We start from the raw sequence: 14,564 nt of genomic DNA on the forward strand, positions 1-14,564 counted from the left end.
TGAAATTAATTCAAACCAGTTCGATTCGAAATTAATTCAATTTCGAATTCGAACTTGATCAGATTCGATCGAAATAGATTCGCGAATATTTTTGGTTCGAAAGGTAAGCTCGACTCGTTTCCTAACGAGAGGGAGATGAGTTGGAATTAAGTTTTTGACTGTTTGAAAGCGTTACATTTGAGAAGAAGGCTAGTGGGCAGCGGTTTGGTTTTCTGTAGGTTGTTTTATGTTTTTGTATGTAGCAAGTTCTGTAACACTGTGATGCAAGTTCAGATTCTTGGGAGATGGGTTGTAACCTGGACTCGTTTCCGTGTAAGCGAGTTCAAATTCTTGGGAGCTGCGCATTCTTTATGAGCTGTATTTAATTGCATTTAATAGTTGATTTCGATTCCGGAGTTTAAAATTTGGGTTGTGGGCCCCACATAAAAGAAATTCTGTGACTATTAAATACTATTTGCATTGGCGGAAAAAGGTATCCAATTAATTTGTGATGAACATCGCATCTCTCTTCCTCTCTCGCTCCCAGTCTCGCCTAAACCTAGCCGACTAAAAATCAACTTTTCGCTCTTTCAGGAAGCCGTCGCCTCTCCTTCGCTCTTTGTTTGTTTCGATAGTTCTTTGTTTGTTTCGATCGTTCTTTGTTTATTTGTTTTAGATTGTAATTTGTTTGTTTCGATTTGTAACAGATTTGTAATAGATCTCAATTCCTTTTAGATTGTACTTTGTTTGTTTCAAAAAACATCTGTATAATCAATCATTTAATCGAATTGTTGTCTTAATTTCGAACTAATTTCGAATCAAATCGAACTAGTTCGAATTATACCGAACCAAATTCGAACTGACCTTTTAGGTTTGAAATCTATTTCAATTTCGAACTGGGTTTGGTTCGAAATTATTTCGAATTCGAATTCGAACTAGGGCAGATTCGATTTGGTTCGGTTCGTTTGCAGCCCTACTCAAATGCATACTCTTCTTTATTTTCTTTCCGCTTCCTCCTATTTATTCTTATCTAATCCCGTCTTTTATTCAAATTGATTTTTTTGTTTGTTATATATTATTTGTTAACGTTTAGTTATCATGGTAGTCCTTTATTTTAAATTATGAATATGAGTATCATAAACCAAAACAAACTTTTTCTCTGGCACTACCCAGGCGAGACAAAGCAACTTATGAGCATGGCATTATTGTTCTAAAAGCGCATGGCGTAGCATGGAAAGTTGATGCTTATGAGCATAATATATAATATTTTAAAAAATAATTTCTGCAAGTCAATTTATTAATTAGATAGGCATGAACATTTTTGACTCAGAGAGAGCTTATCAGTTAATTTTACGTCCTCAAAAGATAAAAACGGACCCGATGCTACTTCAAACAAGTATTCAATATTTCAATGTCTTTTGGTTGAATCCAATGTCGCTCATAATCTGTATTTTTTTTGCCACTCGTCAGTTGGAGTGTGAAAATATGTGTTATCCACTAATGTTGATAATTTTGGTCATGCAGGCATTAGCTTACACAATAGAATAGCACAGAAACAAATTAAAAACTTACTGTAAATTGCAAATTCAATAATAATTGCTAGTATCTGAATAACTGTATATATGTTTTTCTTTGATTTCTCAACGTTGATCAATCTCAACGTTTTTTTTTATTTTTTTTCTCAAAAAAATTATTGAAATGAAATATATAAATATAGATGTCATTGGATCTACTTTGACAACCCACTAACAACATAAGTATCACACAGTTGTAGTGCTTTCAAGAAGAGAGTGTCTTAGACATATTCATCCTTTACCAGCAAAGAGCCTTTCGATAAGAAATGAAAAGAAGTACAACCTTTACATTTAGGAAAATAGGTGGAAAGATTATTATTTTCGGATAAACTCCTCTAGTTCCTTTATTCACAATAGGGGCCAATTAGCTGAACATCTCCAATTGATATACTGAAATAAATGAGTATGTCATAAACTTGTAACATTTACTATCTGTCTGACCACTGTTGTTATATAGGGGTTGATTAGCTCAACATATTCAAATTTTATACTGAATTGGATCCGGTAGCACTCTAAGCAAGACTAACTCACTCGTTTATTAGACCTAGATAAAACAAAAATTAACCAAAATAAATACTGTGAGACCTCAATATTTAATCAGTCAGTTTGCACTTGTACGGACCATCTCAGTAACCACTAACCAAACAGTTGAGTTTTTTCCATGTATATTCCAGAGAAATATTATAATTGGGCCTCAATTACGCACAAAATCAACCGAAGAATTGAACTAAACTTAAGCCTCAATCTAACTATTTTGCATCATTCTATTGTGATTTGTGAATTTTGCAATTGTCTCATTAACCAAATGCAGCCTCCATTTCCAACATTGATGCAATGAGTTTACCCATCAAGCCAGTGACAACAAAAAGGAAAAACATAAGATATTGAAAAGGGGAAACACAGCAAGATGGTACTGAATTCTAATGGTTTTTCAATCCTAGTACTACAAAAAAAAGTGAGTATTAATTGCTTATGTTGGTCCTTTTTAGTTCAAAATTTGTAACTATGATTTTAATTTCTGCTTTGCAGAAATCACCTTAAGCAATCCTTCTTCACTGTATCAACTTACACATCCTTCTCCACCGATTTCTTCTGTCTTAGTGGAGAATATAAGCTGAAGTTTGTTATTTGGCTGCTGTACAAACATGCTAACCTTTCGACCTGTGCATGAAAGATAGAATATGAACATACTATTTTTTTATATGTTGTACTTGGATCAAATTATCCAAATTTAATAGTGTATTTTTGTTATCTTGGATGCAATATTTTATATTGTACTTGATCATCTAAATTTAATATTATTATTTTTTATCTTTGATGCAATATATACAGTACCTGATGCGTAAAATGGGAATTCGGGTAATCTTCATAAGTTGCCTCCATACCTTATGGAACTGCAATAAGACCATAAAATGAAAAATAGACATATGTAATTCATGTAATTTTTTTTTCGGATAACCAAAATTGCAAATCAGGTAAACAAAATTTTCTCCAAATTCCCATTTTACTCATCGGGAAGGAGAAAATTTCGGACAGAGTTTTTTCGCTAAAAAGTGGGATCCATTGTCAGTTATATTGTTCATTACACTGTAGCTCTGGATCAAGGATTAGATATACAGTATAAAAATAAGATTAACGGAGAATGTATATTTGAGTCCCACAAAAATATTTTTCAATAATTATTTTGTTTGATAAAATTGTCCTTTTTTTCAAAAATAGATAAATTACCTTTTTTGTGTGTGTATTTTGGAAAGCCAATGTCTAAGGAAATAAATCATGGGCACAACTAAAGATTTAAATATCGTTTATCGCATCATAGCGGAACGGCTAAAAAAGTAGCGCTATGTCCATATAATAGTGCTATAGCGCCAATAATATCATAGTTTTAATTATCTAAAAATGCTATAGCAGCACTATTGCATTGTAGCGCGCTATTTAAAACGTTGGGCACAACACATGATCACAATGCAACAGCCCTGAACGAGAACGAGAAGCTTGGTCATTTCGTTTTCAGCGTTCGTTGACTTCACAGTCAAAGAGTCACAGGATCACAGTGGATATGTCCGGTTTTTTATTTCTTCAAATGGAATAGTTTTGCTCACAAGTAAAGCAACCCGACCGGATTTTATACTTAACGATAATATCGTACCCATCCATAATAATTAATAGCTGTGGATCTCCACCAAGGCACCAACAAAAAAAAGAGAATTTAATTGTTAGATCTAATCGAACGGCGTCAGCCACACTGAAGTTCGGGGTAAAGATTTTAACACACTAGTCTTGACTTCATGCAGCGCACGGACTGTAGAGCTAAAACAGTTTTGCATGTAGTTTATACGCTGCATGAAGCCAAAACTATTCTGTTAAATTATTTACCCGAAGTTTGGTGACGGTCGAAATGGAGCGCATCTTCACCAACTCGCTCAACGACAGAGAGACCCCGCTCGGTTGGCCTAGAAAATGATGAATATTGTCTTCCTCGTACAACCACGTACTGTGTGGATCTTTATGCAAAGCTCCATCTAACCGTTGGATTATCATTACAAGAGCTAATCAACGGGAGATCTTTGAACGGAAACGTATTCTCTACAGAGTCGTAAGCTGTGGAGCTTTTAATTTGATCCGTTCATTTTGATCGGACGGATCAAATCAAATCTTGTCCGAATTAAAAAATTCTCAAAATTTAAACTAAAAACTACATAGATCTGATCTGATCCGTCCGATCAAAATAAACGGACCAGAATAAAAACTCCACGCACCTCCGCAGCTTATCACTCCGCAGAGGATACCCTTCTGTTAATGACCCGGTCTAATAACTCCTAATCAGACAAATCCAGACTATATTCTCCGAGAGAGACAGTTAAACAGTTCGCTTATTGAGAAAATATATTGACTGCACATGGATCAAAGATGTATAAATATCAATTTCCGGTAACTTTTGACTAATGTAGTTATTAGTTTATTACGACCTCGGTTGTTGGTAATACGTAATGGAACAGGTGTAGCTATCGTGTTCTCCTGCTCTAGGAGCACAGCACACTCGTTCGCCTCCTCGCCTTCTTGGCTCCTTTTTATTTTTTTTAACCTCAAAAGGTTCCTTTCAATTCAATTCTTTACAAAAAAATAATTATTAGATCGAGCTCTTGAATAACTTACTGCCTTTGTCTGGTTTGAATTTAAATTTATCTCCTTTGTATTCGTTGCGTCACCTCCAGCTCAAATGCGAAGATGCGGTGGGGGCAGGGTTTTCCCACCGCCAAATTCTGATCTCTAATCGTGATTTTGTACATTTGGCGTTTTGATATTGAGGGGACGGATTCAATCGGGAAACTGAGAGTCTAGGGTTAGGGTTTCGAGGTTTATTTTGGCCCGGGAGTTAAACAAAATGCCCGGTTCGAAATCCACTTTTTTCAAGTCGGATAAGGGAGATGCGGCGGCCGGCGGGAAGAAGCAGCCTCGGACGCAACAGCAAGAGCGGAGAGATCCGTACGAGGTCCTTGCTGTCAGTCGCACTGCCACAGATCAAGAAATAAAAAGCGCCTATCGCAAAATGGCTCTCAAGTATTCTTTTCTGTTTTCATTACTTTTCTAATTTGTTACCTTGGTTGGGCAGTGTGTTGCTGTTGAGCAATTTGAGATACTTCTGGTGCAATTTAAGCTGGATTTTACAAACAAAATAAATAGGATTAGCCCTTAGTTTGGAAAAATAATAAGAAATAACGTACTTTATAAGTTTCTGATTTTTAAATTTGATTTCAGTGAAATGCAGTATCCTGCCTTCTAACTAAGCTTAGGTTTGAACCGTTTGTAATGCAAATGCCTATTGAAAACGAAAATAAACTTTTTTTACCAATTTAATAAATTATGAACTTCAACAGTGGCAAAACTTAGTTGTTCTGCATTATTGTTTGGTGTTCTATTGTCAACTTATCTTAGCTTAGCAATTTGTAATGCATGTCAGTTGAAGTGAGTGTTTTGTAGTTTTCTAGGGAAAAAACAAAATACAAACTAGATATTTGAGTGTTCCACCTTATTCCAGGTACCATCCAGACAAAAATGGAGATGACCCGGTGGCAGCTGACATGTTCAAGGAGGTCACATTTTCATACAACATTCTCTCAGACCCGGATAAACGACGCCAGTTTGATAATTCTGGTTTTGAGGTAATCTCATATCTGCCTTTTAAATCTGAAGATAATTTATACTGTTTACATGAAATGCTGGTTCTGAAGTGACTATTTTTCTTACCTTCTGGATCAAGGCTATAGAAGGAGATAATCAGGAATTGGAGCTTGATTTATCTAGCTTAAATACAGTTAATACAGTATTTGCTGCTCTTTTCAGGTAAACACACTGTAAATCTTTGATACTATCCCTGATTAAACTTTTTTTTTACTTTCTTTCTCATTAACAATGTTGTTTACTGGTTTTCTTTTAATGTCAGTAAACTTGGTGTCCCAATAAAAACAACAGTCTCAGCAACTGTTTTGGAGGAAGCATTAAACGGAGCTGTTACTGTTAATGAGCTTCAGCTGGGGCAGTCTCTTGTTAGAAAGGTTAGTGTTATATAACCTGCCAGTTGGTTTCAAAGCTCAAGTTGTCCGAATTTCTAAAATTCATAATATCATGTATACCCTTCTAAATTTCAAAAACTCACAAATTTATCCAATTTTATTAACTTTTTATTAAAAATATTTTAATTTATAAAGGACCCATTTACCCTTTGTTAAGAAATAAAAATATGGAACATGTTTAAGAGAAATATTCAGTCTTTTAATTTGTCGGTTCTAAGAGCAAATTCGTTTTCTTACTTGTGACGTACACACAAGCATATGCCCAAATGCCACTGTGTATGCGTCACAAGATACTTCCCCCTTTTGCTTTTGACATATTAACTCTCTATGTATTTTTGTTACATCTGTGATGTTTCATCTAAGGATATATCACAACTAAAATCTTTGGATATCAATAGGTGGAGAAGCAAACTGCTGATTTCTACTCGGTTCAGATAACAGAAAAGGAAGCTAGATTGGGACTTGTCTGCAGAGTACATTCTTCTAATAAAAGTAAATTTAAGGTATTTCATTTATTTTTGTTATCCTGAAAAACAAAAGTATATGTTTATACTGATTACTCGGTAATCATCCGTTTTGACAAAATCTCTGTAGTTGATGTTTCATGTGCTTAATGTTTGTTTTAGATGCTTTGTAACAAAGTATATGTTTATATTGACATTATTCACTGGATGCCGAATTGCATATATTCTTTTGTTCCTAATCACTGCTTAAATACTTTTGCTGGAATAGGCACACAATATTTTAGCTCTCTTTTTAATTTCACACAGATTTACTGCTTGGTGTGGAGTTTTATAATAGCTATTTGTGGGACTATCATGTGTACATTTTCGTAACTACCATTTTTTCTCTTTTTAGCTGCTATACTTTGAGCAAGAAGAGAATGGTGGATTGAGCCTTGCATTACAGGTAATGGGGTCTAGTAAAAAGAAATGAACCTGGTATATTGATTTTCCTTGTACTATGTAAAATATTAGAAGGAACAGAACAATACTCTCATTATTTTTCTCAGATAATATTTGAGGATTTTGATGTTGTTGTAGAAATTCCAATCTCCCATGATTGATGTAATTTTTTATTTATCTCAACAGGAGGACAGTATAAAAGCTGGAAAAGTTACCTCAGCAGGCATGTTTTTTCTGGGCTTCACTGTTTACCGCTTTGAGCAAAATAACTCGGTAAGATTGCTACCTGACTGACTGGCGTCAAAATTTCTTTAAACATTGTAACAATGACCATTCTCTATATTCAGATGTCAGCTGCAAAAGACCCTGACTCAGCATTTTTCAAGAAATTGGATGGATTCCAGCCGTGTGAGATAAATGAACTAAAAGCTGGCACTCATGTATTTGCTGTCTATGGTATACTATCCCCTTTCATGTCTATGATTGTTGCATATACTAGCATGTGCATTGGACAGTTACTAAATTTTATTTTTTGATTAATGCAGGTGATAATTTTTTCAAAAGTGCAAGCTACACGATAGAGGTCATGTGTGCTGAACCTTTTTCAGAGGAGAAGGAAAAGCTAAAAGATGTAGAAGCTAAGATAATCACTAAGCGAGCTGAGCTCTCCAAATTTGAGTCTGAATATAGAGAAGTATTGGCAAAATTTACTGAGATGACAAGCAGATATGCACAAGAAATGCAAGCAGTATGTTCAACCCTTCTCCCACCGCTAATTTGTGTGAAGCTGTGAACATTTTATTTAGGGGGAATTTCATGTATACCACTCAAAAACCTCGAAATTACATATCCCCCCCTCTAAAATTCATAATATCATATTTTTCTAATAAAGGTAAACGAGGTAATTTATAAGTTTAGAATGAGTTTTAATAGAAAAGTAGATAAATTGGGTAAATTTGTGAGTTTTTGAAATTTATAAGGGTAAATATGATATTATGAATTCTAGAGGGGGAGGGGGATATGTAATTTAAAGTTTTTGAGGGGTATACATAAAATTTCCCCTTTTATTTAATTTCCTTCTGTGGGCTCGTGTGCTCTTGCGTGTGGATATTATATTATATTAATACTTGTTATGATGAAATGTACTAAGCGTGTTACATGAATTGTGCAGATAGATGAACTTCTTGGTGAAAGAAGCACAATTCATGCTGCCTACACAACGAACCCTGGTCTTAAAAGAAGTTCAAGTAGTATCAAGGTCAAGAACTCTGCAAAGGGGCCGAAGAGTGGAGAGGAGGATGAGGAAGACAGCGGAAAGGAGACAAAAGAGAAAGACAAAGAGAGAGTAAAGGATCGGTTGAGAAAGAAAAAATGGTTCAACATTCATGTTAAAATGGACAGGAAGAAGCCCTGCTGATTAAATTAAACTTTTTGTAAGTTGATCCTTATCTTCTTCTTTTTTAAATAAAGGGCCCCGGTATACCCCTGCATCTTCTTTAGATACTTTTTGCAAGAGTTGAGCATTCGTGTCTCCGTAGAGAGACAGGACTTGTGCCACTGCGCTAAGCCTCTAATTCTAAGTTGATCCTTGTCGATGGTTTAAACAAGAAACTTGGCCTATTTGCTTTTTCTTCTACTGTTTTCTGAGGAAAACCATAGAAGCTAATGCATATTTTCTGAGTGATAGTGTCTGGTGGTGCCCCCTTACATGTTAGGTACGTATCAAATGAGAGTTTGGCTAAGGTGCTATGGATAACATAAGATGTCTCGTGCTACTGCCTCGAAAATATATCAGACTGACTTCAAACGACGAATTGAATATGTTAAAACCGATATACTTCGTCATTGATGTGTTTACATGTAAAAATTATAAATTTTTTAGTTCATATAAAGTCAAGTGGTCAAAAAATGAATGTACTAAAATAAACTTAAAAATCATTTTTTTTTACCAACTTTATGGTAAATGAATTCGAGAATTTACAAGTTTTGTATGTAAACACATCAATGATGAAGTACATCAGTTTTAACGGATTAGATTCGTGAAGTCAATCCAATAGGTTTTTGAGGCAATAGCACAGAATGTCTTATGCTATATCCATAGCACCTTAAGATTCATCAAATGACCTTTTATAGTTGACTGTAGCCTAGAGAAAGGGGTTTCAGACCTTGTTATATACTTCAAACCATACTACAGATTTGCACTTTTGTATTGATTATATATTGCAAAAGTATACATTATATTTTAAACATGTAGAAGTAAATTGAAATTTTCATTAGGATTAATAAGTAATTTTTTTGTATTATAAGTTGTATATATTTACTTTACTTTAATCTGCTTTCATTTTTTTTTCATTCCACTTTTTAGAGGCTCTTTCATGGCAAGTGGCACATTTTGGAATTCCGATGTTTGTCGGCCTTCTTCCTGAATTTTTTTTCCTCGATCAGGAGTTTAGCATGAAGAATTGATGTAAAGGAAAGTTAAGGGGGGTTCATTTTAAGATATGCTAGCCTCTCTTTAAATTAAGGAAGTGCTTTCCTTGCATGTATATGATATATGATAGACTCCTAGCTTGTATCAGTACCAGATCCTTTCATTTAAAAGATGGTAGCGTTAGTTTTGCAAACTTTCAATTGAAATTTGATTATCCTTCTGTTGCAATGTTTTGTTAATGACGTCGTTATTGGAAAGCGACGATATCATATAGAAAAGAAGGGTACAGAATTTAAATGAACAGAACAGTATTATAAAAAAAATGATTTTGTTTTCCACAAAGAAAAAGAAACCGGCGGTTAATGAAAATGAAATAAAGAAAAGTATTATTAATAGTAACACAAGTTTGGCAACTTGTCTGATGTGGGTTTCAAAGATGTTCTTTGAGTTCTTATAATATTTTATAAGTCATGGCGTATTTTTTTTTTTTTATAATTGTGTTAGCGGGTTTCTTAGATCCTGGCAACTGACTACTGATTATGACATGGAGAAATTTAATTATGCACGCTCCATCAAGTATAGAGAGTTGTGTTTATCACAATTTGAGGACTTCTATTTATTTCCGAGTGCTATATTTATTTGTACGAATTAATCGTGGCTGACCACATGATCAATGTAGCATTCAATTTTTTTTTTAATCAAGCGTGCATTTATATAACTATTTAAAAATTGAGAAATGTCATGGTACCCTGAGCCATCATATCCGAGCGCGTCTCCCAAGTAGTTTAACATAAAAAAACTTACAATGTTATCTAACTTTCATTTTCAGCGCTAATATCAAAACATTTAAAGCTATGTTTATAACATTTTATAATGCTACTCACAAGCATGTAAACCTCCGTCTGAAAGTATTAAAATTCTAAATCTGTATAATTTTAACTTCTAACTACTTTTGTCTTCAAGCTAAAAACGGAAAGATTCATTTCACTCATTCTTTTTTTATTTTTTCTCTGATCATTATAATTTATTTTCCCGATGATCTGTGATGAATTTTACGAATCTAAAAATACGAACGTTTTCTATTCAATTTTATCTTTCAAATAAGATCCATGAAGAAATACTTTTGAGTAATTTTAAAGTCATTTTTTTTTATTTATTTTTAAAGTAAAACTCATGAGCACTTTAAATTTTCAAGTTTTGAAATCTCAGTCTGCAACTATTAAAATTTTCAAGACTTTGTACATGAGATTTATATGCTTTGTAAATGAAGTGTTATTGTTGAGATTTATATGCTTTGAAATGTTATTGTTGAGGTTTTAATTCTTTGTACATGAGGTTTATATGCTTTGTAAATGCAGTGTTATTATTGAGGTTTATGTGCTTTGAAATGTTATTGTTGAGATTTATATGCTTTGAAATGTTATTGTTAATGTTTTAATTCTTTCTATATGAGGTTTATATGCTTTGTAAATGCAGTGTTATTGTTGAGGTTTTAATTCTTTGTACATGAGGTTTATATGTTTTATTCTAGAGATTTAAAGTGTTATTAATGGAGTTTATGTGCTTGTACATGAGGTTTATATGCTTGTAAACAGAGGTTTAAATTATTTTGAAACAAAAAAAAAAAAAACTGAAAGTCACAAAGATTTAAAGTGGTAAAAAAAATTACGACACAAATATAACTCGAAAGTTATTCTTCATGGATCTCATTTGAAAGAGAAAATTGAATAAAAAACGTTCATATTTTTAGATTCGCAAAATTCATCACGGATCATCGAGAAAATTGATGAGAATGATCAAAGAAAAAATTAAAAAAAGTGGGTGAAATGAATCCTTCCATTTTTTGCTTGGAAACAAAAGTAGTTAGAAGTTAAAACTATACCGATTTAAAATTTTAATGCTTGTAGACAGATATTTAAATACTTGCGAGTAGCATTGTAAAATGTTATAAACAGAGCTTTAAATGTTTGGATATTAGCGCTGAAAATGAAAGTTATATAATATTAAAAGTTTTTTTTTTCTGTTAAACAATTTAGGGGACACGCTCGAAAATTTTGTTTGAGGTATAATTATCATACTCCTTAAAAATTTCATATTTTCAATGCCTCCCTGTGAAGGAGGCATTGTTATAGGAAATAATGGAACCAAAGAAGAAAAACAGAGAACACAGAAAAGCTCGTGTTTCATTAAAAACACACACAAACACACAAACCTTGTGAATTATAAAATTGTAATCCAAGCTCGACAATGGTAATCTGCGTTTCTGCTACAAAAATTCTGAACTAAAAATCATTGATTATTTGCTGCACTTGCGATGTAATTAACAATAATAACGACATTACGGGCAACAATTCACAACACGATAAACAATTTTAAACATTGTTAGAAAAATATTTTCTTTTTGTCAAATGTTTCTCTTCATGATAATATTTATGATATGCTTTATGTAGAGAGATGGTTGAAGGCATCGCACCGGAGCCTGACCTCGCCTTTCCGGCCTGTCTTGATACCGAGCACACTGAGTTTCTCCATTGCATGTGCAAAATCATTGAAGAAAGCCGTCTGGTTCGATGCATACCGCTGCACAATTGGCTTCGTCCGTTTGTCTTGGAACAAGGCCTCGTCAATCCTCAGAAGACCCAGTCCCTTCTCTATATTTTTGTAGTAGAAATTGTCGAACTTTCCGGGTGTCATGATGTCGTTAAACGTTGCAATGGTCGGATCGGACTTCCACTTTGCGCATGCCGCTTGGAGCCCCTTCGCGTACCTCGGGTCCATTGATGGGTCAAAGGCCTTGGGGCCTCCGTGCTTGTAGTTGTATAAGCGGTCGATGTACTCCTTGCAATGAGAGAAACCAATGGTGTGTGCTCCGGTGAGAGCGACGAGTTCTTGCACTGTAAAGCCGTTCTTTTCAAAAACACCTATAATTTCAGTCATGGTTTGGTTCGTCAGGGGAATGTGGCCTTTGGCGGAGGAGGCAGTTGATGTCAGCGAATCTTTGCGGCCAAGACGCACCGTGTAGAAGGGCCCGCCTACCATTGATATAAGATCTCGTGTGGCCAGAGCAAGGATGTCAGAACAGGAGACAATCCCTGCAACATTACAAAATTAATTCACAAGTTAATATAGACAAACAGATAAGGATCAAATTAAGTAGCAAGTAAGTACCCGGGCATTCGAGCTCTAGCGTGGTCTTGGCACGGATGACGAGATCAAAGGCATCGCCGGGGAGGGAGAGGTTGACATCAGCATCGCGCTCTGCCGTGTTGAACCGGTTGCTGCTAATGAGAGTAGATGCATCGCAGCCAGAAACAAAGCAGTCGTGGAAGAAGACACGGAGCGTGCCGGCGGCGGTTGTCGGGTTGGACAGTTGCTTGCTGGTCACGGCTTCGGATATGATCTTCTCCATGCTGGGGCAGGTCTTCTTGTAATAGTTGACCGTGAGCTTGGCATCGGCTGAGGAGAGGCAAGCAACAGCCACTGCTACAACGAGCAAGGTCGTGAAGGCGTAGTGGCGCCGCGCCATTTTGGTTCTTTCTTTTGAGATAGCGGCGTGGATGGGAAATATGTTTAGCTTGATAATGGGGGAAGATCGATGGGGGTATCCTCTCAAGAGGTGAGAGGAAGGGAGAAGAAAGGCGTGTGATTAGAGAATTGACAGAGAGGATTCTGTTTTGGAGGTGAGGAGAGAATAGAAAGAGGATTCAAAGGACCGGAGTGGTTTAAGGAGGTACAAACTGCACTGCTCAAGTTTAAATTTAGAGCTCTTCTTGACAGCGCACACACATTTAATTTCATCAATGGTTTCTAACTGTTTTCCTTTCCTCAAATTGGCAATTTCTTACCTCCTTAATGTAGTAAGCCAAGTAGGGGTGTCAACGACGGATACTGTAAAAGTCGGTGGAAGAAATGTAGCTCAAATTTAAAAATCAAGGTTCAACATGTAAAGTATGAATTCAAATTCTTCGAAATAGAAAAGAGCAATGCGAGTAACTCTGATTTTTCTTATTTTAATTGAAAATTGAAGTACCATATTTATTGAAAAACTCGTATAGAGATTTTCAATTCCAAGTTCAAAAATGAAGAGAAATAAATAAAAGTTCAGGTTATTATTCATTTCAACTAAAAAATATGGATATTAACGAAGGTTCCGATTTTTTTAAAAATACCCAAAAAATTATTATTTTATTAAAAATAACCAGGTTTTGGATGAAATTTTAAAAATACCCAGGCCGCAGATTTTTTCTGTGCTCCGATATTTTTATTCCGGGCCGCAGAAAAAATTTGCGCCTCGAAATTTTTTTTTTTTTTTTTTAGAATTTTTTATTCCGAGCGCAGATTTTTTCTGCGGCCCGGATTTTTTTTTTTTTTTTTGAGAGTTTGGAGAAAAAAAAATCCATTATGTATATGTATATGTATATGTATATGTATATGTATATGTATATGTATATGTATATGTATATGTATATGTATATGTATATGTATATGTATATGTATATGTATATGTATATGTATATGTATATGTATATGTATATGTATATGTATATGTATATGTATATGTATATGTATATGTATATGTATATGTATATGTATATGTATATGTATATGTATATGTATATGTATATGTATATGTATATGTATATGTATATGTATATGTATATGTATATGTATATGTATATGTATATGTATATGTATATGTATGTATGTATATGTATATGTATATGTATATGTATATGTATATGTATCTATATGTATATGTATATGTATATATATGTATATATATGTATATATAAATATACAAATATATGTACATATATATATACATATATGTGTATATAATATTTATGTATATGTATATGTATATGTATATAATATTTATGTTTATGTATATGTATATGCATATAATATTTATGTTTATGTATATGTATACACATATATACACATATAAACATATACATATATTATATACACATATATACATATACATATACATATACATATATTATACACATATTATATTATATATACATACACATATATTATTAAAAAAAATCAGACCATGGATATTTTCTTTCTCCAAACTCTAAAAAAAAAAAAAAAT

At 33.9% G+C, this 14,564-nt stretch overlaps 2 protein-coding genes across 2 annotated transcripts; one reads left to right on the forward strand and one right to left on the reverse strand.

The window, feature by feature from the left end:
- Positions 1–4,563: 4,563 nt before the first annotated feature.
- ARL1 (ARG1-like 1) lies at positions 4,564–9,656 on the forward strand. The gene is made up of 11 exons (XM_078318607.1): positions 4,564–5,114; positions 5,593–5,716; positions 5,815–5,897; positions 5,998–6,109; positions 6,526–6,630; positions 6,986–7,036; positions 7,219–7,305; positions 7,380–7,488; positions 7,578–7,780; positions 8,204–8,465; positions 9,398–9,656. Exons 1-10 carry the CDS (start codon positions 4,939–4,941, stop codon positions 8,447–8,449), a joined length of 1,296 nt encoding a protein of 431 aa, XP_078174733.1. The 5' UTR covers positions 4,564–4,938; the 3' UTR covers positions 8,450–8,465; positions 9,398–9,656.
- A 2,005-nt stretch (positions 9,657–11,661) lies between these two features.
- Positions 11,662–13,324, reverse strand: LOC144568442 (peroxidase 65-like). Its single transcript, XM_078318798.1, has 2 exons — positions 12,632–13,324; positions 11,662–12,555 (listed from the first exon to the last, which is right to left on the reverse strand). Exons 1-2 carry the CDS (start codon positions 12,987–12,989, stop codon positions 11,906–11,908), a joined length of 1,008 nt encoding a protein of 335 aa, XP_078174924.1. The 5' UTR covers positions 12,990–13,324; the 3' UTR covers positions 11,662–11,905.
- Positions 13,325–14,564: the final 1,240 nt, after the last annotated feature.

This window comes from Carex rostrata, chromosome 17 (assembly GCF_964058835.1).
Source record: "Carex rostrata chromosome 17, lpCarRost1.2, whole genome shotgun sequence".
Classification (NCBI taxonomy): domain Eukaryota; kingdom Viridiplantae; phylum Streptophyta; class Magnoliopsida; order Poales; family Cyperaceae; genus Carex; species Carex rostrata.

Bases quoted from the DNA above. Each gene is read 5' to 3' on its own strand.
- LOC144568442 (XM_078318798.1), bottom strand. From the start codon at position 12,989: ATGGCGCGGCGCCACTACGCCTTCACGACCTTGCTCGTTGTAGCAGTG. The intron at 12,556-12,631 runs GTACTTACTTGC...GTAATGTTGCAG, and splicing joins GCTAGAGCTCGAATGCCCGG to GGATTGTCTCCTGTTCTGAC.
- ARL1 (XM_078318607.1), top strand. From the start codon at position 4,939: ATGCCCGGTTCGAAATCCACTTTTTTCAAGTCGGATAAGGGAGATGCG. The intron at 6,110-6,525 runs GTTAGTGTTATA...GGATATCAATAG, and splicing joins GGCAGTCTCTTGTTAGAAAG to GTGGAGAAGCAAACTGCTGA. The intron at 7,037-7,218 runs GTAATGGGGTCT...TTATCTCAACAG, and splicing joins GATTGAGCCTTGCATTACAG to GAGGACAGTATAAAAGCTGG.